The 25,115-nt window shown below is 36.8% G+C and overlaps 1 protein-coding gene across 1 annotated transcript in view; it reads left to right on the forward strand.

Moving 5' to 3' along the window:
* The first annotated feature begins 615 nt into the window (after positions 1 to 615).
* LOC137283351 (uncharacterized) overlaps positions 616 to 25,115 on the forward strand; it is a 117,615-nt gene continuing 93,115 nt past the window's right edge. The window contains exons 1-2 of the mRNA XM_067814811.1: positions 616 to 1,783; positions 1,888 to 1,942. Coding sequence (XP_067670912.1) covers positions 616 to 1,783; positions 1,888 to 1,942 — 1,223 coding nt within the window. The remainder of the gene's footprint in view (positions 1,784 to 1,887; positions 1,943 to 25,115) is intronic.

Here is a 25,115-nt window from a genome sequence, read left to right on the forward strand (position 1 = left end):
AAACAGAAATATTGCAATGATTGATGTTATTTTTTTAAATAACAGTTTAACAATTTCTTATTTTATCTGGATTTTTTTATGGAATATATGATGTGTTAAAAGTTAGGAATACAAAATGCATACAAATGTTTTAAAAGGTATATCTTTGTTTGATTTTGTCTTTGAAAATAAGAATGTTTGTAATTTTAGAATGAAAGCATTCTAAGCAATATTGTCGTTTTACATAATGTGCGAAAATATGGTCGATATGTTTTAATAACGTTTTAGGATTATGTGAACAAGCTGTTAATGTTTAATTTTTACCACAGGGAATTCATTTTTGACCTACATAAAATATCAATATCACAGCTACATGATTTCATGAAAGCTAGTTTGTGGTCATGAAACATAAAACTATCCGATATGGCCTTGACAATTTGAATACAAATGATATTTGGTGTGTGCCATGTGTTGCCAGCTCTACAAGATACCTATATTCTTACACTGCAAGCATAATGCTTATAGCCCATCATACAGGTTGATATCTGCTGTATAACACTAGCAGGTGTTTGTTGAAGAAGCCCAGAGTGAAACAGGTTGGAATGTTAGGGACGGAGAAACAAGTGGTACTCAATAATGAGTAACAGATCAAGTGGAGGACGATACCAGGAGGAAAGATCACGAGACTACATTTCAAGGAATCGAGACCATAGCCCAAGATTTCGTGAACACAGATCAAAGTCTCGGGACAAAGACTCACAGCCTCGAGACCACGATGTACGGTCTCGGAGAGCTAGTAGATCCCTTGATCACTTATATGAGACTGTTGACAGGTTACCGTCGGCTTATAGTAGCAGTGATGATTACACAATTTCTCGCTCAAAGGACCGGATACCTACCTCATACAAGGATAAGTCAAGGCAAACACAGCGCATGGCAACATACAGCAGCAGTGATGATTACACCTCATCTCACACATCTGATCAGATTCCAAGAAGGAACCGTGAAAAATTGCAAAGACCTGAAATTATGGCTTTGAGGTCTTACACCAGTAGCAGCGATGGCTATACTTCAAGTGACAAGTCAAGCAGATCGGAATACCGAAGTTCCCGATCTCGAGAGCGTACGCCCCAGATGTACGATCGTGCACCTGTGCGCTACCATGATTCCACCCCAGAAAGGTGGAGGAGAGATGATGCAGAACAGGAAAGAGATCGTAGATCCGACTCAAGAGATCACAGTGGAAGAAACAGGGATGGCAATCTACGAGATCAGGTTTACTTAAGTCGAAGTCGCGATGATGTGTATAAAATCAGGGTTTCCCTTCCATACCCTCCTGATCGTGTAACTCAAAGTCGAGATGATTTGGATCGAGTCATTGACAACACAGTGAAAAACCATGGAAGGTCAAGTCAAAGTCGAGGGGAATTTCGTAAAAAATCAGATAGTGCGTCACATTCTCAAGAACTGTCAAACAGGAACCAAGACAGTGCTGATCGAACAGTGGCCAACCAAGCTCGTCCTCAAGAACAGTCACGTAAAACACAGAATGATGTGACTCGAATTAAGAATAACCCAACAAATTCTCAAGGGAAGTCAAGTAAAAGTCAAGATAACCCAACAAAATCTCAAGGGAAGTCAAGCAAAACTCAAAATGATGCGGGTCAAAATAAGGATAGCAAAGCAAGCTCCAAAGGCCGTTTAGGTCGAAAAAAGGATTCCAAACGTGCTAAGCCCAAAATATCTCGGTCGCAAGAGATTCTGCCAGAACCTCGAGATCACAGTGCTCCTCGTTGGGATTACTGTAAGTGTTTAGAATTTTTAGAATTTTAAGAAGTTTTATTTCTTTAGAAAAAGTGTGTATGACAAACTTATTTAACAGTAACATAATCCTCTTTTGTATTTCAGATTTACAGTCTGACAGATACGATGGAAGGTCTCAAAGTAGTTTGTCCACGGTCAGGTAAGATTTATGTGATTGTTCATGTTCACTCGTTCACTTTGTACACAAACACACAATAACACTAAAATGCACTATTACTGATCCTAAGACTCTTGTAACACACTAATGGAACCCATTAACACACAATAACGCTTCCATTGACTGACACTCTGACACACTCAGACACTAACAAGAACACTGATGCTCTGACAGACGCAAATACTAACACTAACACTAACACGAACATGAACACTGATGCTCTGACACACGCAAACACTAATACTGACACTCTGACCAACTCCAACACTAACACGAACACTAATGCGCTGACAAACTCCAACACTAACACGAACAATGATGCTCTGACACACTCAAACACTAGCACAAACACTGATGCTCTGACAAACTCACTAACACAAACACTAACATGAACACTGATGCTCTGACACACTCAAACACTAACATTAACACTGATGCTCTGACAAACTCAAACACTAACACAAACACTAATGCGCTGACAAACTCAAACACTAACATGAACACTAATGCGCTGACAAACTCAAACACTAACACTGAAGCTCTGACACATTCAAACATTAACATTAACACTGATGCTCTGACACACTCAAACACTAATACTAACACTGATGATCTGACACATTCAAACATGAACACTGATGCTCTGACACACTCAAACACTAACACTGAAGCTCTGACACATTCAAACATTAACATTAACACTGATGCTCTGACACACTCAAACACTAACACGAACACTGATGCTCTGATGCACTCAAACACTAACATGAACACTTATGCTCAGATGCACTCAAACACCAGCACAAACCTCAACACTGATGCTCTGACACACCTAAACACTACTAGCACTGAAATTAACACATGATGCTCTGATCAACATTAACGCTAGAATTGACACTAACACTGATGCTCTGACACACTTAAACACTGACACTAATGCTGACATGCTGATACATTCTGTCACTAACACTAACATTAACACAGACTTATTGACACTGACACGCACTAATTTAACACTAATGTTAGAGGGGTCTATTTGTCAATATTTGTCATGCTGGGTAAAATCAAGCAATATTTTGAATGTCTGGGTCATGGTGTTATTCTTTGCGTGCAAGGCTTTGGTGTTGGTTACTGGCAAGCGTGCAAGAGAAGCCTGGTGGATACAGTAATTTAGACTACACTGTTATTACATGTCACTTGCAGCTTATAACACGGTGTCAAATGTCATAAAATAGGCAGACAAAATTAATACTCTGTTCTTCAGAATTTTTCCATTATTTAGACTTTTGTGTTTCTAGATGTAGTTAAAATTTTTACACATATTCATTAAATGAAATCTTTTCAGATTGGCAAATGTGTATTGTACAATGGTGTGGTATGTAATTTCCAGTTGAGATTAATAATGTTGTGATACTGCACTGCAGTTCCACAACTCCCGACCAAGGAGGACCTACAGACTGGAACAAATAAAGAGACCAATGTTGCTAAAGAGACTTTAACCACATATTTCACATAACTGTTCCTAACCAACAAAATAACATTCTGAACATAGATATCTCTGGACGAGGAGAGTGATTTCCTTTCATTGTAAATTTGCTTCTTTTCTCCTTCTTTTCTAACTGACATAAGACAGTGACCAAAATCTGTGTATTAAGAATCCTCTCTCATTTTACAAGACTTATAATGTCGTGGGGACATATGATAGATACTGCTGTTGTTTTGGACATGTTTTATCGCTTTTTGTGGATGTAAACCTAAAAGTCAGAGTTTTGTTGTTATTTCTTCATTATGGATTGAGCTTGTGTGGTAATATACTGATTTAACAAAATAGTTCTGTACAAACTGATTGCTTGGTTACCGTTTGTGTTTCAATTTGGAAATCATCTTGTAACAACTGTTGGGATGGCTAAAAACATTGATAATTGGCCACATATTGTCGGTGGAAAGCATTTTTAACGATTGGTGTCCCACAGAAGCTATTGTGATGAAATATAGTGTTAATGTGCTGACCCAATACTAACAAAAGTTAAGTCTTCATTCAAGGGGTGCTTCAAAACTATATTCAGGATGCTGTTTTGTTGGTAAGCAACAGTCACATGAAATATTTTGACTTGACTGACTTTGTTTTTTTGTGTGTGCGTATTCAAAGTTACCTCTGATATTTATCAATAATAGATCCATATTCAGTTAATGATATACAGTGGAAGCTGTCTAATGTGGATTCAACTGGGACCGACTTTTGTGTCCGAATTACGAGGAGTCTGGACTGGTGGGAGTCAAGAGTTATCATGCACAGTACTTTTATGATGATTAAAGACACAACTAATTGAATAAATGGACAAATGAACAAGTAAATATGTACGTATAGATTAATGTATTTATTCAGTGGTTTGATTGACAGCATGGCCATGCTCTACATGGGGAAATAGTCCCTCAGGTCGGTGTGTTTATGTTGTGCAAATCGACGATTCAGGACAAAGTTTTGCGAAACCACATGCCGCAAAACACTTAACAACTGTCGCCATCGTTGTCTCAGACCAAGCAATCTTAATCCAGTTTACCGCATCTAACACAGTCACTGATTTACAAACTTCGGTTACATTTTCACTCTCGTCGATCCTAGACAACAACGCCTTCAACATGTGTCGCCTGTACCTTGCTTTGACTGCATGAATGATACCTTGATCAAGTGGTTTCAAAACAGATGTTGCGTTTGCAGGAAGAAATTTCACACTCACATTACTGTAACTAAAGTCACGTCCATGGGAAGGCGCATTGTCTATGAACAGAAGAATCTTACGTTGCTGCTTCCTCATCTGGCGATTAATTTCTCCTAACCAGTCTGCAAACAATGACTGGTTCATCCAAGCCTTCTTATTGGCTGCCCAGATCACGGGGAGGGACTTAACGTTTTTGAAGCATCTGGGATTTTCCACCTTACCAATGACAGGAGGTTTCATCTTTTCTCCCGTTGCACTGCAGCACAAAAGAACTGTCAGTCGTTCCTTAGAAATTTTGCCTCCTTTTGACGCATGGTGTTTATCTGACTGAGTCTTGTCGAGTACGGCACGGAAAAACAATCCAGTTTCATCACAATTAAAAACATCGTCCATACGAAAATCTCCAGTGATAGTCGGAAGGTGGTACTTGAAGTTGTCGGTCACATCACTGTCAACACAAGCGCTCTCACCACTAACAGTTAACTATTTTTATGTTGTATCATTGTTTCCAGCTAGAAAACCATCCATCTGAAGCCTTGAAGTCACTAACATCAAGTTCCACAGAAAACTGAAGTACCTTCTCTTTTAGAATTGGTCCGGAAAGTGGCATATTCTTGCTTTGCACACGGGAAAACCAGTCATGTAGCATTACGCTGATCTCGTCAAACTTTCCCTTGTGTCATCTTTTTGAGTCGCCGTTGACATTTGTCTTGAACTGCTCGCGATAATACTCCCGTCTTCTTAGAATGTCTGAGACTGTCTGTTTGCTTATTTTATACTTTTCTGCAAGGTCCTTCTGCTTCACCCCCTTTAGCTTCTCAGCATCGTCGATCAACTTAATCTTGTCACTCAAGGTAAGGGCTGCATTTGAATGTCTACGCTTCAGTGGTGATTCAGCCATTTTGTCACTGATGAGAAATTGCTGGAGTATCGTCTTTTTATAACAAAACTGCATACCATCAAAATGACACTGAGTGAGTCGTGTCAGCTTGCTAAATTAATTGGTTATCACCACACCTGATAATCCATTTGAAGACGGTAATCGGCTAACTGCAAAGCACTTCCACCTCAGGCAGTCCTGCTAGTCCAAGTTAATTAGCGATGTTTTCATAGTAAATTACCTTGAAGGCCTGAGATTTCTTAGGGTCTGAGTAAGACAGCTTCCACTGTAGTTATCTCTGTGACCCAGATTGATTGTCAGATCTAAACACATAACATGATCTTTTTTTTTTGAATTAAAATCTGAATCCCTGTTACAACTAAAACTAAGCAGCCAGTACCACTCAGTGAGAGGATGTGCAGTAATCTAATCCAATATAGGCGTAGGTTTTTAGAAGACATTTTCTGTTGGCTTTTGTCGAGATCAGGGTAGTTATTAAACCACATTTGACACAATGCAGAGTATTTGTGATACTGTTACTGCTTTTCTGAAACTCTAAAAGTTCACGAGAACTTTAACAATATCGCAGTAAAGCACCTGGTGTGGTAGCAATACATACATACATTGATAATGATTATGCAACAAAACAGTTTTCAGCTGTAAGATTATGATACGATACATCATCTTGATGTTATAATAGTTATAATGATATGTAGTTCAAAGTACTAAATTTCATACACCAAGTACATGTTCAAAGCACATACAAATTAAAGTTCCACAGTTCATTTTTACCCCAGATAACCCAAGAAGATTATAGCAAGGTAGTATTGTAATATGTATCTTTACAATAATGTGTTGATACATGACCTTGATAGTAAGGTAGTGATATGAAATGTATCTTGATAGTAAGGTAGTGATGAAATGTATCTTGATAGTAAGGTAGTTATATGATATGCTTATTGATAGTAAGGTAGTTATATGATATGCTTATTGATAGTAAGGTAGTTATATGATATGCTTATTGATAGTAAGGTAGTTATATGATATGCTTATTGATAGTAAGGTAGTTATATGATATGCTTATTGATAGTAAGGTAGTTATATGATATGCTTAAAGATAGTAAGGTAGTTATATGATATGCTTATTGATAGTAAGGTAGTTATATGATATGCTTATTGATAGTAAGGTAGTTATATGATATGCTTATTGATAGTAAGGTAGTTATATGATATGCTTATTGATAGTAAGGTAGTTATATGATATGCTTATTGATAGTAAGGTAGTTATATGACATGCTTATTGATAGTAAGGTAGTTATATGATATGCTTATTGATAGTAAGGTAGTGGTGGGATAAGTATCTTGATAATAACATGTAGCGATACAGTACTGGAGTCTGGATAGTAACGTAGTGATTTCATATGTATTTTGATGTAGTAGGTAATAATGTAGTGATATGGTATGTACAGTGATGTTAAGGTAAAGATATGAGGGTTTGTAATACTTATGTATACCCCACTGTACTTCAAGGACCTGTTGCTTTTGAACTAGTTGATCAGTGTGAGTAAAATAACTGGAAATGCTGATGACGAACACTGTCCAACAAGACTTCTAAGATTAGTTGGTGTCACCAGTGAAGAAGTTATTTAGACTTAGAACCTTTTGACCAGCCCTCATACAATACTGGTGTCTTGATAGATAGGTAGTGGCGAGTGGAATGTTTGGTGTAGAAAGGATGTTAAAAAGTGGTGCTTGTTGTGACTTTGCCTTTCACCTAGCATTAAATGGAACAAGTATGAATGTGTTAGCTCAGAGTCGCTGCGATATGTCTGAGTATAAAGCTGCAGAATGGTACCTCAGTGGACTGGGTCAGTAAAACCAGCATGAGTCAGGACTTGTACCAGCAGCTGCTTACGAACAGGTGCATGTTTGATGCAATATTAAGCCAGTTTCATGTTTTTTTCACTATAGTGACTGTTAATAATTTATGTATGTTATTATATGTCATAAAATCATTTGTACTTCATAGTCGGACCTATCATTGCTTGGATGTTAGGTTTAGTTGCATTACCCTCGCATTATTCAAATGATCCTCACACCAACTCATGTTTGGTGAAGGCTTTATTAGGCAGATCTATGTAAATGGAGGAACTCTCAAGCTGATTATGTCATTCAATACACTACCATCAAAGGTTTAGATTCACTTGAAACACTCACAATATGTTATGCTTATATGTATGGTTACATTGAAGATGAATTTTTCCTCAAACTTGGGGGAATCAACTGCAGACCTTATGATGATGATTTGCACGAGGATCTTTCATCAAATTGCTGAAAAACATTTTTGCAAATATTGTTCATGTTAACAGCTGCAATTTGGTGTAAAGATTTTTTAAGAATTCCTCAAATTTTCACCAAGTTTCATCATTGATGGAACTCATGACAGTGTAATCTTTCCAACGTTATGAATTTGTTTTACAATACATTAGTTCATGTGTAGACAGTACCTTTAAACAGTATGTCTTGTTTTACAAAATCTAGTTTCGAACATTTGAAGTGGCTACATTTACATTGGTGAGTTTAAATTTTGATGGGAAGCATATATTCAATGATTACGCTCCTGTCATAACAATAGTAGGTCACTGTTATCTTCTTTCAGTAAGTGAAATAAGCTGTATTGTTTTGGAACATTCATTCTGCCAAGATGCTCAGCAAGTGGAGACAGTGACCTCGTTAGTGTAAATGCGTTTTGTAATTTTTAAAACTTATGAGACAACACTCTGTGATATCATATGAAAACATCTCTGGACATGCAGTTTGTGGAATCAGAATCTCCGTCCACAATTAACTTCAGTCAAACACAGGGTGTCTGGAATCGTTTTCCTGTGTGACATATTGCAGCAGCAGCAAGAACGTCTCACGTCTTATATTTAGCCACAACAGCTTGCAGGTAATCATTTCTCTGAGCATGTCAATTCATGGCACTTGTACTAAAATTAGAAACAAACTTTGTTGTTTAATAAGATTTCAGACAATTTATACAAAGCTGTATGTGGTATTTCTGAAGTATTCTGTCACCATGCAGTCACAAATTCAAGTCCATTAAAAAATTCTTCCTTTTTCTCATGTACTTAATGTTACTGTGGTCACTGTCATGTGTGAGGCATTGTGCTTATTGCTATGATATTACTAGTTTAAAACAATCTGAAATCGTAATAAAGATGTTTGGAAAATTCTGGTACATTGCATTACAAAAGTTTTGCATGTGTTCATCTTCCTTGAATTGTGAGACCAATTGATTCAAAATAGAAACAGTTTGAAACTAGTACTCATTCTGTGATGAAAATGTGAATCTGTTTGCAACCAGTTTTCGGTAGACACAGGTAGATCCATCTAGTTTTCGATCGGGTTTAAAACTCATTTCAGATGAAAGAATGTAAATGATATATTGTGCTGCGTATCACAGTACATGATCCAATCATTATTGAAAATAATTACAAATCCAAATTCAGACAGATATCTATAACTTTCAACAGCTATACAAATTTGTGGGGATTCTTTATTACAGGAATCATTTGAAAAATAAACTTTAACTACAATGTTTCTAAAAATGTAACTTTCTGCCAAAGGAAAGCCCTGATAGCTAATTTAGAGTAGTATTGTTATGAATGGTGACAAAGTATAATCTGTGAAACAAAGTTAAAAGAGTGCAACATTGTATAAATTACATCGCAATCCTCTCCATAAGTGTATCTTTGCTTGGACGGATGCAACTTTTTGATAAAGCTATGCACAAATAATTTTTACCCGTTTTTAAGTGTTTTTTCAATATTCATTTTATAAGCCTCGAGGACAAAAGAGAGGAGCGGGGGAGGGGTAGCACCCCCCAATCGGGGCTCACCTTTGCCATGTCAATATCCTGACTGGTTTCTGTGGATAAAGCTGTAGTATGATAGGTTATCAAACTCATTGTAATGGTGCACATGATTATATCCAAACAAACCTTCAGCATTTAACTCATTTTAAACCTAGTTAAATGTACAGATTTAGAAGTGTTCATTCTCAATAACACCCAAGGATGATAAATATTATAACATGGCTGAAGGTAGATTATGATTAAATCCAAGGGAGATAATAGGCCTTGGTTATGTCAGTACATTTGTACTTTGGATGTCAGTTTGGTGACATGTGCAGGGATGTATAAGAAGTTGCTGTGCAGTTTGATGTGGTAAGTTTAATGTGGCATTTAAATGACGGTACATTTAACACTGGAAACTTATAGCATGGTGTAATATGTTACTGTGCAATTAGACGTGATGTGTTAAATGTTATGTTAATGCATGAGAAATATATCACACCTTGTCATATCACATGTCATAGTAGTGTATATATGATGACCTGTGTATATTCATATTGTCTCATATGGAATAAAATAGGCCCAATTTTCCAAGTGTTTGTCATCATTAAGAGCTGACAAACCTGGAATTGGAATGTTGAACAGCAGAAAACTGATGAGTGATGTATACTGACAATTAGGATTTTTTATATTATTTCAGGGCTTGTATCAATAGAGATCATACGGACTGATAATCTTTAATTAAATATTGATTGATTATTGATAAATTTTAGAGAAATAGAATTGAGCAATAATATAAAATGAATCAAAACGAAATCAACATATTTCACATCGGTTTTGAGTGATTATGTATATATATATAAAGATTAGTGAAAAAAGAGGTCTTTGAACATTGTTGATGGGACTAAACATGTGATTTTGTGTATTATGTGTACAAATTCTTATTTTTCTCAATAGTTCCTTTCAGATGTTATTGAGAATAACATTTCCATATCAGTGATCCTAAAAAATTTGTTTACAAGTAGTGACAGAGCGGTGTACCACTCATTGTATCAGTCATTGGTTTGTGTGGTACAGACTTTACTATATGCAGTCAGTCCATCTAGCCTTGAATTTTGAAACTACTGGAACACACTATGAACAAAATTGTTTTGAATTGATTATAGTGTTGACCCATTTAACTTGGGAAGTTCTAGTTTTTTTTCTGAACAACCTAAATATTTTCAAGCCTTTGGTAGAAATACTTTGACATCTTTTTTGTGAAGAGGAACAATTTTTTTGGATAGACAACTTCTTTATTGCAATGTAGATGGTGACACTGTTCTCTCATTCTCAATATAAGTGCACAATTACTAAAAATCACGTCGTTTCCATATGCAATACATTTTCCAGTAAATGCTTGATTAAAATGTTACAATATATGATTGATTTAGGTTTAGGTTGAATTGGCAAGGTGATAATTAGCTTTAGGGTCACACTTTGCTGTCCATATCTAAGCAATACTAAGATAGAACTTTACAAAATAGGAATGTCACCAAGAGGAGACAGTATATGGACTACGTTAGTGAGATGACCTGCTGAGTTGTGGAGGTGGAAACAAGTGTCTAATGACAGCATAAAATCTATTCAGATGACTTTTAAGAAGTCATACTGTTAAGCATTTTCTTAAATTTCACTAAAAGGTGAAATATTCTGTGTTGCTGTTTTCATGTATTTTACGTTATGGACTAAAATTCAGCTGAAATTCAGTTCTGACTTACAGTGAACATCTGTATTATGCCAGCATATGGAGAAATCTGCAAAGTCATGTCAAATATATCAGCTGGCTTCCAGTGAATGTTGACATTGTATTTTACATTATGTATTATGTTATGTATTTATTGTTTAACTATTATCGACTATATACAATAAATCCTGCAGGGTATAAATTGTGAAATATTGGTTGCAACATGCATATGCAGGTTAGCGCACTTGACAATACGATGGTACGATATGATACTCATGTGATGAATGATGGTATAACGTAAAATGAATCTGTAAATTTAAGGAAATCTTTAGTGCTGTGTAAACGTTATAATTGCAATTTGTCGTAACCGACAAATGGGTGTGAATATAGCATACATTTAATTTATTATTCTATAGTTATCAATTATAGAAAACAATAATAAATTACAATTTTGGACAATGATAACGAGAAATTAGGTTGAATTTGGTGTAAAACATTCATAAATGTCGCATTGCTCACAACATGCAACTTAAATCTTGTATTCCAACTTTAAATTTTTTCGAAATATATGTTTGCATTTGTGCACTTACATTGAGAATGAGTGTTATATAGCAAATGAAATAGTTATTGTGTGTATTGCTTTTATATTATATCTTCCAAACAAACAATTCCCCACCCTTAGCTAATTTACTGAGAGATTTATACAATCAGAAAAGTTGCTTAATTTCCAGTTAATTGCAAACACGTGTGATATAAGATATCATTATGTAACAATGTGAGACCATCAAAATCTGAGTTCTTGAAATTGAAGGCTAGCTTTATCTCTCTGGTAAAGTGGATGGATGGATGGATGGATGGATGGATGGATGGATGGAATAAGTGAAGTGAGGTGTATGATACTTGGGTCATATCATTAGCTTTGGGGTTATGGTATCAATATAATATCTTGGAGTAGTTGAAATAGATGTGAAACACTTTCAAAATATGCCTGTATATTTGAATTCTGTTTAGCATGATGAACTTTCTCGGATCGGTTTCTTAAAAGGAAACTGTCCTCAACACCCTGAATGTAAATTGGCAAAGGGTGCTTTGTACGAAAAAGTCTTAGCACTAAGGTGACAGTGGCTCTCAAACCCCAACATAGACTTAGGTCAGTCCTTAGTGCTAAGGTTGTTTTGTACATTGGCACCCTTGTGTTCATGATCTCTGATGTGTTTATTGAAAGCTTCTGTCATATAGTGGGAATACAACTGAGTTCAACATTGAAGAATGAACAACTTGAAAAGGAATTGTTGAAGAAATATTTGAATGATGCACTAACTCAACTCATGGTGAGAGTCATTCAAGCATGTTAACATCTGATGGACAAAGCTGTAACAGATAGTTGCAAGTAGGTTTATGTGTCAAATATTGATTTGATGTCAATCAGTAAAGATCAAAGACATTTTAGGATGAGTTTTGTGGGACAATGACCCACATATACTGGCTATCTGGTTCAATACTGACACATGGTGGCTTTCTTAGTGCAAATTTCAGCACATATGTTTGAGGTTGCTCAGCATTTTGATTCTAACAGCTGGTATTATAAGCCTGAATATAAATCTTTTAAGCTGAACTAAGGAAAATCCTGACAGTGCTTATTTTTTTGCAAGAAATATGGAATGTCTGGATGGTTTTGCTTCATAAACTCTTTACAAGGCAGGCAGGCAAGCAGGCAGGCAGGCAAAAATAGTCATACATTAGGCTCAGGGAATACAACCTTACTCGGGACTGATAAAACCCCGTATTTTCCTGACATGATGTGATAACTTATAATGTAATCTCAGTTTAAATGATTCAATAAATATTTTGTGATTGCCAGTTTCCTGGCATATCCAAACAAATATCAAACCAAATTTAAAAAGAATACTTTTAATTCTAGTTGCCCGTGAATTTTGTTCTGTAAGGATAATAGCATAAAATGTTACTGTTTTGATAATCTATAGTCAGGCATGATTAGAAGTCTGCACCAGTATTTCGCTGCATTGGGTGTATAAATATACTGTAGAGGCACTCTTCCACATTCACCCAAGGCCATATTGTTACAGGTTGATTTTCCAAGTTTAAAACATATATTCAAAATTTCATTTGGACAGATACAATAGTATTCAATGTTTCCAGCCCGTATATGTTATGTCAAATGTTCAGTCATTGATAAAGTATTCGGTTAAATTATAAACCCTAGATATTAAAAATCAGTCAGTGGGAATTAAGATGCAAATTATTCCAGAAATTCCAAATTACCACAAATTATAGTTGGATATCTCAATCAGTTTGTTGCAGAATTTCTGTGGTCTTGTTTGCTGGTTACTTTCAGACACTACTGGTTTATCTATCATCCATGTATGCTTTTCAAGTAGCAATCGCGGGGGACATAAAAATTGCGTGATCCTTTGTTTGACCTGGTCATGTGTCAGCCTGAATTGCTGCTCATGCTTTCAATCACTTTTCTACGAAGTTCTCTAATGGCCCAGGAGTATTTACAGCCCCAGTGATACTACTGATATTTCATGGTCCAGGGTTATTTACAGCCCCAGTGATACTACTGATATTTCATGGTCCAGGGTTATTTACAGCCCCAGTGATACTACTGATATTTCATGGTCCAGGGTTATTTACAGGCTCTGTGACACTCCTGATAGTGGATGGCCTAGAGATTATTATTTTTTGTGATACAGCTAATGTTGCATAGTGATGAATGAAATTACATTCTTGGATATATTTCAGCATAACCCGTCTTACTTTCCTGGTAAATGGAATCATGATCATGAGTACCCAACTTGTAGCTATGACTACCCAACTTGTTGCTATGACTACCCAACTTGTTGCTATGACTACCCAACTTGTTGCTATTTAGGCAAAGTTTTGGTCCAAAAGTATCCCTTTCATGAGTGTGTTGTTTCAACTCTTCAAGCCTCAAAAACATATGTTTTTTTTGCATTTCTGGAATATCTTTCTGTACCATCATTGCAATTTCATTGTCTGGTTTTTGATTGTCAAATGTTTCAGCATAAGTATTGTCAAGGTACTCACCATATCTTTTTCACTGCTTGAATTCATCGTAACTTTCATATCCAGTCCCATGGATATGCAATGCTGCATCCATGATACATGTGCTCTCACCACAGTGGCCATATGCATGTGAGTGCCTTGCAGTATTCAGAAAACAAATATTCATTATGTCAATGGCCCAAGTGAAACCAACAGCAGCCCCAAACAAGAATCGTTAAGAAATCTGAGGTATTTTGAAATGTGCATGCAGGTCGTGCAAGACATTCTAGCCAGCATCAGACATTAGTGGCTTTGATAGAAAAGCCTATTTACAACCATGAAAGGAGAGTAAACCTACGCACAAAATTTACATGGCTATTTCAACTTTAATTTACAGAATAATCAGAATTCAGAGCCCATGCGGTTTCAAGGTCAGAATTGGTGCCTTGCAAGGTATTTGTTGTAAGAGGCAACTTACAGGATAATGAAAGAAACTTAAGTTTTTACTCAGATTTCAAACTGAGTTTAAGCGGGTGAATTCTACAATTACAAAAAGCTCAAACAACTTAAGTAATCTATCAACCACTCAAACAGGGGTAGCCTAGTGGTTAAAGCATTCGTTCGTCACACCGAAGAATCAGGTTCAATTCCCCACATGGGGACAATGTGTGAAGCCCATTTTCTGGTGTCCCCCACCGTGATATTGCTGGAATATTGCTAAAAGCGGTGTAAAGCTAAACTCACTCACTCACTCATTCTGGAAAATGCATTTTCCTTTGTTTTCACAAATTTGGGTAAAAAGTCTAACTGAAGTCAAAACTCAGACTTAAGTTTGTTTCGAGAAATTAATGGTCAGGCTTAATGGTGTGTCAACATACTCCAACTCCTAGGTTGCTGCTTGTTATACATATCACCGGATTTTCTGTGAAGGACACTGTATTTTTTGTGATAGTGCGTAAAGCAACATATGAAAAATGCACATAGAGACCTAGGCACATAATGATACAAACAACATATAGACAGACAGACAGACAGACAGACACAAACACACATGCATGTGGTATTTGTGAGGTGGTGGTAACATCAAGATAGATAACTCTGGCACTCTACTTCATTGTTGGCACTGATGAGAAACTCTGATCTGTGATTTTACAGAAGCTTTAACAACATTCTCCAATTCACGGCTTGTCAGTATTGATTTACAAAATACCTTAATTAGTTTCACTGGCATGTCTAACCCTTATCCTGTGTGTAAACCCAGTGTTGAGATGTGTTATTGTATTACTTGCCAGCCATCTCGCCACAACATATCTCATTTCCTCTCATAATCCTTCACATCAGAGAACATTTTATGCCTTTTCTATCTTTTAACAGAAGATCTCAGTATGTCCATTATCAATTTAATCAATTTCATTTCAGACTGACATTTACATTCTAAATACCAATTCACTGAACAGAATATTATCAGTTCCAAGTTTGTACTTGTTAGTTATAGGATCATTAATATTCAAGATTCTATATATTTCATACCAGTTCTCTTTCAGAATTTTGTACCATAGTAAGTCGTGGTTTTTGTTCCAGTATTCATTGGTTTGTCCATACTCTATGAAGGGTGATATTCCTATTACATGAACGTAATACAAAGACAGTCATGTTGCATTTGGCACAAACATAGGAAGACTATCCTCATTCAAACATTGAACCTACCTCTGATTCTGAGTCACTCCTATTTTTTACTGACCGCAGTCTATTTTGGTAATTCTCCAGATCCTCAACTTACCCTAAATATGTCATTCAAAACTGTCTTTCAGCCAAACGTAGCTCTCATTTCTTTAATTACAGTCTGCGTGTTGATCCTTCCTCTGAGAGGGACTGATCTTGGGGGGCAAACTGTTCCATCACTGTTAATCATAGTTGTATTTGCAGGAAGTATGATGCCGCTTTTCTGGTTGCAATTTATTTTGATCTTTTCCAATTTCTAGTTCAGAAAGTCTGGGCGACATTTTGACCTTTTTGTCCAAGTGTTTTTAGTGTTGCCAGGTTTTTTGAAAGAGATATCCATGTTGGAAAGAAGGGTCAGTAAGGTATTTGAGCGTTTAGAATGAACGTAGGCAATTATTTAGTTTCAGGATGAATAGTTTTGAGGAGCATAGGTATTTGGTGGCATGAAATGTCAATAGCAGGACTGCCTGTTATTATTCTGAGTGGAGGAATCATTGACATGAAAATAGCCTTGGTATAACATGATGCCAGAGAGGCTCCATTTGTTATACAGTGTGATGGAACTACTTAAATGATAAAGGATGTGTGTGTATTAGTTCTGAGGAAAATAGAATAATATCTGACATGTCTGATGGCCAGATAGAATTTCTATTTGTTTCTTTAATGTATTATTAGTTTTGTGACATACAGAATTTTATTGTGCCAGCAAACATGGCTTGAAATTGTACCAGTGGAGATACCATTATAATGCACTTTTATGAATAACAGGAAATATCCTCCCCTTCAAAGGAAATCTATGTCTCGCATTGTCTGGTTTTGTAGACCAAATTCATTCTGCATTCTTTTAAGTCAGTAATTTTAGTTTTACAGCGATTCTTGCAATATTCCAGCAATATCAAGAAAGTCGTTTCACACACTGAACCCATGTGAGGAATTAAACTCACTTATTTGGTGTGCTAGCAAACACTTTAACTGTTGGGTTACACTACAGATCTGTTGAAAGTGATATGAGGGACACGTGTGTCTGGAAGATGAAGAAGTTTTGTCGGAGTTCATCCAACGTTAAAAAACAGTCTTGTTTGGTTCATGGTCACGCCTACCAGTTGTCATTTCTAATGCTGATTATCACTTGATTGATTTGATTCTGTGATTTATCAATAGTCAGTTAAAAATTATAAACACCCCACCCCTCCAAAAAAAACCAAAACCGAAACAAACCAGGCAGCCACGGAGCACAATTATGATATTATTCCGACGAAATAGGCACAGATTATTACTTTGACCAAGATGAGCTAGGATACTTCCTATTGAAACTTGTACATAATATACTGTTTACGCTGCAGTTTTACCACTCCAGAAACTACATCAGTTATTATGTCAAAAGGTAACATATTTTCCTAAATTTGATTTGATGTTTCACTTTTTATTAATATCAGTTAGACTGCCAAGCTCATCGATAATTGCTGATGCAAGCAAGATCGATCGACTGACTGATTATTTGATTAACTGTCCAGCACTTGTTATTTTTCAATTTGTATTTTAATCTTGGCATAGCTGTTTTCAAAATCATATTGTTTAGTAAATGATTTGTGCAAATATAAGTGTCATAAACTTGCCCAAGGAAACTATGACAAGAAGCACCTTGTTGAAATGTTACAAGCAGTTTGTATTGAATTGTTTAAAAGAAACAGTTTTGTGTACACTTCATCTATAAAGAAAACCATGACATTTTTGTGTTGAAGGTCACCATGGAATATTTTCCATCCACTCGATTTTCTTTGAAAATACTACCACCTGTGCAATTTTGTTCAAACTAATAACAGTAATATTATATTTTTTAAATGTTTCTTTAAAGCTTCTGCTAGTATGTCCTTGAACCCTTTGTGTTGTCATATAATTGTCTCTTTTGTTTTGCTTGTCATGCCAACAGTTGGAGATCTAGGTTAGAATTGGTCTTCAGCAAGATATGTTTGCTGTAAGTGGTGACTAACGGGATCAGTGCTCATCCTGTTGATCACTGGATTGTCTGTTCCAGTCAATTATTTACAGACAACTGCTGTATGACCAGAATAGTGCATTGTTAAACAGCCAACCTTTTTTTAAACACCAGTGGAATCTGGTTGTCCAGTGTTGGTGACAGATTAATAGCATATTTTGTATTTTATTTCTCATTAGCAGTATCAGACTCTCGTGAAGATCTGGTTTGTGATTGGCCATCCGCGACCCATGCTTATCATGAGATATTGTAAGACAACTGGAAAATTGCTGAGTGGGGTGTTAACCAACCAACAAATAAAACAGTATCAGACCCTGCTTACGGACAAGGATGTGTAGGTTGATACTATGTACCCTCAGTTGAACTGAATTCTGCAAACAATTGTTAAGCTTAACTATCAGTTAATACTCTCAATATTTTGATGCGTACTTAATTATTTATTTTAACCTTTGATATCTCCTTTTACCTATTTATTCAGATATACTTGGAAAGAAACTTGAGTACATGATGAAACCCACCATGGATTTTGATTCCTGTTGTCGGGCAGAAAAACCTGTGTATGGTTTGCTGTTTCAGCTCATCTTCATTAGAATAGGCGGAAAGAAAGGGAGAAAGTATTTTCTTTGCCTTTAATTAACTGGTTTGTTTTGTATTTACATATAGCCCAACAAATCCTTTGAGAGAAATTAAATATATAGAGATTATAAACGGATTGTGATAAATGCTAAAATGAAACTTGAGAACTCAAAGAATATATTTTTAAGGTCATCTCAAATTATATATGTCTACTTTGAAAGCCTTTGAAAAACACACTACTGGCAAATAACCAGACACATTTTCATGTAATGAAGTGGAAGTTCTTTTAAGGAAAGTATACAGTAGTACTTATGATATATGGAGGAGACTTATCAATATTGACATCACTGTGCCACGCTGACAGCCTTCACAGTATTGTCATGTTTTGCCATTCATTTTGAAAGTGTGACCTTGATTTGATCTTGCCTTTGCCCAAACTAGTTGTAAATCCTCTTACATTGCTGTATTGATGTTTCCTCAGAAGTTCCTTCAGATATTTAGTTAGCTGTGTCCAACAGCTTGGTGATGTCTAGACAGAATCTTGTGGCAACATTCTCACACAATTATACACCTAGGTTGTAAATTTAATTACAATGTTGCAATTTACTTAGGCCACAGAAAGTTATTTAAAGACATATATGTATCTTTCGAAATTGGAACATGACTGTGCTGGAACTTGACTGTTGCATGTCTGTTGGATACTTCACATGAATGTGTCATTGTTGTATGCATCACATTAATGCGTCCATATTACTCCAACCTTGATTGTTAAGTCAGCAAAAGCAACTCAAGTTATCTAACAGTATATGAACTGACACTTTTATGCTGTTGAAAATGAGCATCACGTGATAATAGTTGAATTCTGTAAATTTACATATCTATGGTTTTGCTGCCTTTGAATACTACAGCTTCAGACTTCAAGTATCCAAGCACCTGATTTCATTTATAGATTCATACAGCGTCACTAGATACAATATTGCCTGTTCATGACTCTTTGAAGATACTGCAGTGTAATATTTTTCCGGCAATATTAGACTAGTGTAATACTGCTAGATGTATGACAATCTTATTAAACCTTGTTGACTTGCAGAAAATTTATATGAAAGTCATCAGACTGTAGGCAGTTTCTATCAATTTATGTTTCCAGAATATTAAACCTGCTTCCATGAAATACCATGAAGGATTATGTATCAAACTCACTTTCACTGATTTGCCTCCAAATAATTTACTCGTTTGATAAGATTGGTATTACACAGAAGGTCATTTAGTGTCCTCTATGTATTGCTCAGGTGAGCTACAGTGCCTACATTGTGTTGTCCTCATATCAGTCAAGCTCTTTTAATGTGACACTTGACTGATATGATGTTGCTGGTTGGAGAGAGATGCAACATCATCCCAGTCTTCCTGATCTGTCACCGGATTCCCTTGATACTTTCCGACTCCATGCTTTTTTTAACATTTTGAAGGTAAATTTGACCACCTGACATATCAATTTAACAATTTGTTAGATTGCTGTTGTCCCAGCCCATGACATAGCGATTGTGGAATTGTTAATCTGCAACATAATCTAGTTTCGAGGTTTCACTGGACCCATTTATTTAGCCCAGACAAGTTGATGACATCCACCAGTCTGACAGTCACGTTCAGTATTACTGACTGGCACAGGAACCAAAGCCAGTGATTGGCTTATTCTATGACAATGTCCTTTACACAAATCAGATACACTTGGTTCCATTTGATCATTTTTCATTTCACTTTTCCAAATTGTCTTGATTTTTTGTCTTCCCGAATTCTCTTTAGTTAAATTACTATGCATTCAAAGAGTCAATCAATAGCTGGTTGTGAGAACGTGACTTATCAGAATCTTAGTGTTTGCTGACGCAGGACCTGGAGTGGTCTGTGTCAATGCAGGAGTTCCAGCTGGGTTATCCTCCAAATAATGACTGATGTTGCTGCAGCCATGTTGGCAGCACTGTGCTTGTTTTCATGTTGAGAAATGAGAACTAGACAACTACACATATCCTTAATCATGGTGCTATTAACCAATTACTGGGATCAGGGCAGTTGCACCTAGGACCCGGGTTTGACTCCCCACATGACTACAATGTGTGAAGCCCATTTCTGGTATCTCCTGCTGTGGTTTTGCTGGAATATTGCGAAATGCAGCATTCAAACTCGCTTACTCACTCACTTACTCACTTTTTATTAGGATTCAGGTTATGATAGGTCAAATATATCTTGTCAAAAGAAGTGGTTATATATTGGTTGGTCAGGTTCAGTGACTTGACTCTTTCCACTTCGTCATGCCCCAGAAATGTGACCCTTTGTTTTGCTTTCATACGCCTCATTATTTTCAGGCTGTTGTTCAAGTGTTAACATTTATGGACTGTTTGATTGTTCTGTGGTCTGGTATTTGTTTTAAAACTGACAAGATGAAGCATATCATTAGAGATCTGTATAAAAAGTTGATAGTCATGAAGACACTTTGATAATTAAACTGTGATGAGGCTATAGTTTAGTTTCTTTGATGGAATTCCTTTCCAATATGCCAAGAGGCATATGGCAAATGCTAGAAATGTAGAGATGTCAGAATTGATAAACAAATGGATGTTTCTAGAAGTACATGTACAAACAGAAACAGCATTTAAGAAATGCATTTTGTGGTTCATAAAAAAAGAAAGGGCCCATTTTGATCAGATTAATAATTTCCAAGAATTCAAAACTGAATAAGTTCAATCATTTCTGTTCAAGAAGAAAACTTGAGACCTAAGAACCTGAACCAATGATTTGTATCTGCATTGTGGCTTATGTTGTTGCAATCATAAAGGGCAATAAATGTGTGTCTTTAAAGCACTTCAACTAGAAAAATGCTGCAAAAATCCATCTGTAACAATTCATCAAGGCCTCAACTCAATTCAATTTTCGATATTGGTCCCTCAATTTGATCATTTTCAATTCGATTGTTCATGCAAGTTAAATCATCAGATTTCATTTAACTTTCAGAGCCGGTTTTTTTAGCCTAATATCCTTTGTCAACTTGGTTATGACTGTGGCTTCTAAGAGCAATTCTCATTGGATAATTAGGCTGGGTCAGTCAATCATGTTTTTCCCTTTTTCATCATTCAAAAGTGCTTGAGATGGAGTCAAAATTACGGTCTGGCGGCATGGAAATAATTTACATATATACTCAAATTTCAAACTGAACTAGTGATAATGGTGATGAAAAATCGAAGTTAAGGTATCAGATGAATAGACCCGAATCATTTCAGCCCTAGCAACAAGTAATTGTGACAAATGTACCCGGAAGACTAGAGCTGACCTGCAGTGCTTGGTGATAGGAACATCTAAAGGAGAAAGCTTATTCAGTTTTCCATCAGACTATGAAAGATAACACTTTTTAGGTTAATATGATGCTGGGAGGTTTAAGCTTTTAATGGACACCAGTTTTATGATTATTGATCTACCAGCAAGCTTAGTATGGTATTGACAGGTGATAAAAGGACAGTCTTGTGTGCTTGGTGGTCAGCTGGTGTGACCATGGTGTTTACAACTGTGTGTGTTGCAAGAAGTGACACCCTCCAGTACCACTTGTGTGTCATAAAACCTGACACCCTCTAATACCCTTTGTGTGGTGTAAAACCTGACACCCTCCACTACCCTGTGTATGGTGTAAAACCTGACACCCTCCACTACCCCGTGTGTGTTGTAAAACCTGACACCCTCCACTACCCCGTGTGTGTTGTAAAACCTGACACCCTCCAATACCCTGTATGTGGTGTAAAACCTGTGACCCTCCACTACCCTGTGTGTTGTAAGACCTGACACCCTCCACTACCCCGTGTGTGTTGTAAGACCTGACACCCTCCAGTACCCTATGTGTGGTGTAAAACCTGACACCCTCCAATACCCTGTGTGTGGTGTAAAACCTAACAAACTCCAGTGCCCTATGTGTGTTGTAAGAAGTGACACCCTCCAGTACCCTGTGTGTGGTGTAAAACCTAACAAACTCCAGTGCCCTATGTGTGTTGTAAGAAGTGACACCCTCCAATACCCTGTGTGTGGTGTAAAACCTAACAAACTCCAGTGCCCTATTTGTGTTGTAAGAAGTGACACCCTCCAGTACCCTGTGTGTTGCAAAAGGTGACACCCTCCAGTACCCTGTGTGTGTTGTAAAAGGTGATATCCTCCAGTACCCTGTGTGTGATGTAAGAGGTGACACCCGCCAATACCCTGAGTGTGTTGTAAGAGTTGACACCCTCCAGTACCCTGTGTATTTTAGAGCTCACACCCTCCAGTACCCTGTTTAAGAGGTAACACCCTCCAGTACCCTGTGTGTGTTGTGAGAGCGGACACCCTCCAGTACCCTGTGTGTGTTGTGAGAGCAGACACCCTCCAGTACCCTGTGTGTGTTGTGAGAGCGGACACCCTCCAGTACCCTGTGTGTGTTGTGAGAGCGGACACCTTCCAGTACCCTGTGTGTGTTGTGAGAGCGGACACTCTCCAGTACCCTGTGTGTGTTGTGAGATCGGACACCCTCCAGTACCCTGTGTGTGTTGTGAGAGCGGACACCCTCCATGTAAAACAAACGTCCAACACATGTAACTGAAATTCACTCAGTATTGGCAGTCACATTATCAATAATTGGTATTCCTAGTCAAGACTGTCTAATACTTTTTTACATGATTTTGGTTCAATTTTGGCTCAAGAGTGTCAAGATCTCTCATGCCATATGGTGTTCTTTTGAGTAGTATAGTTACCAAATACCTTAATACAGCTCAAATTTGCTCTCTAGAGTATCAAACAACAATCCACTCACTATGGGTGATCAAATTATATCTTATGTAGACAGTATCCTTAGTATTTGGTTCTAAATTCATCATGTATACAACTCAAAGGGTTAGAGAGCACTAAATTTCTGCAATTTGTCATGTCATAGGTGATTAATTTTCTTCCTTTGAGTAGTATAAGTCACTAGTGTCATGTCTTCAACAAGTCATAGGTGAAATGGGAAGGCCATAATATCACTTGTAGCTTATATGCTCTGCTACTGTTATTACAAAGTCACTGCTTTCTATGAAGGAATTGTCTATAAAAATACAGCCGTCATCTTCAAAGTCAAGAGATGAATATGATCTGGCAAATTGTTGGTCCGAGTAAATTTGATTTAGGTCAGTCAGACATTACTTTGTCAAACTTTCTGATGTCTCCAAGTCTGGCAGTCAGTGATTACCCTACTAGTGCCAAGACACAATTTCAGTATGTCACATGGCTCTAATTACAATGTCTAGACCTTTGCTGAATGGGCAACTAAATGTTGAACACATTAGTCAGCCTTAAGATATCTTCAGTGATAATGATCTACGATTTTTGTTTTCTTTTGATTTTCTTTTGCATTTGCTTTACAGTTGCATAGACAGATAGTTAGATAGTTGCACTTTAGATCGAAATAACAAATAACAGTTCGCTAAGTATTATCCTAAAAGTGTGCTATATTGCAGTTTCATTCTTTATAGTTTAGCCATTTTTATAGGTGTTCTTTTTCCTTCTGCACAGGAATGGTTCAATTCCCATGAGGACAGTGGGTAGCATAGTCTTTATAGCATTCAACTGTTATGCCACAGATCCAGATTAAATTCCCCACATTACAGTATTAAAAGCCCATTTCTGGTGTCCCTGCTCACTCACTCACTCACTCACAATACTGGTCTTAGGTATCATGATTCTCATATGAGGCAACTAACAGGAGCAGGTGGTCTGACTCACTGACTTGGTTGACACGTATCATTGGTCCTTAACTGTGTAGAGCAGTGCTCATGCTATTGATCACTGGATTGTCTGGACCAGACTCAATAATTTACAGACTGTCGCCATATAGCTGAAATATTGCTGAGTGCAGCACAAAACTAACCTCACTCACTCACTCACTCACAAAACGGAAAGCCCAATTGCATCGGAATTTTGTTAAGGTTAACATCATGCACACTCACAAGTTGCAGCAGATTAAAATCCCTCTGGCTGCCTTATTGAAATACGCATGTGGTGATTTCGCTGTGAACAGAAACATAACTCCACCTGCTGCCACAATGGCCATAATACTTCAGAGACTTGCCAGTAAAAGATTGTTTATCAATAAACAGTTCAAGGATAAATCAAACGTTAATGATCTTTACTGACAGATACCATGTTTGTCTCATCTCAGGTAGACAATTCTTTCTACTTTTCATGCATTCTTGTGAAGCTCATGCCAATAAAACGAGTGTCATGAATTAAATAATCATGTTCTTTGGTCATTTTGTATTGTGGGTTCTTAGACCCTTTAGATGCTTGCATTTTTCTTTTACTTTTTATTACATATCATTAGATGAGGTAAGTATGAGAAATAATGTTGTTATGTGTAGGGCTACAGATACAGGGTGTACAGGCATAGTGTATGCCTAAAAATCAATGATGTACCACATAATATAAGATTTCAGGCTTATCATGTACACACATAAATGTCTTTGTGCATCTGACATAAATATCGCTTAATAGCAGAAACGTTGTTTAATATTATATGTATTTTACAAACCACATCGTCAAATCACCCTCGCAAAAACATGTCCGTACTCCTTCCAAATTCTCAGTACACCTCGACAACACACCCTTCAGT

Source organism: Haliotis asinina, chromosome 5 (assembly GCF_037392515.1).
Source record: "Haliotis asinina isolate JCU_RB_2024 chromosome 5, JCU_Hal_asi_v2, whole genome shotgun sequence".
Lineage (NCBI taxonomy): Eukaryota > Metazoa > Mollusca > Gastropoda > Lepetellida > Haliotidae > Haliotis > Haliotis asinina.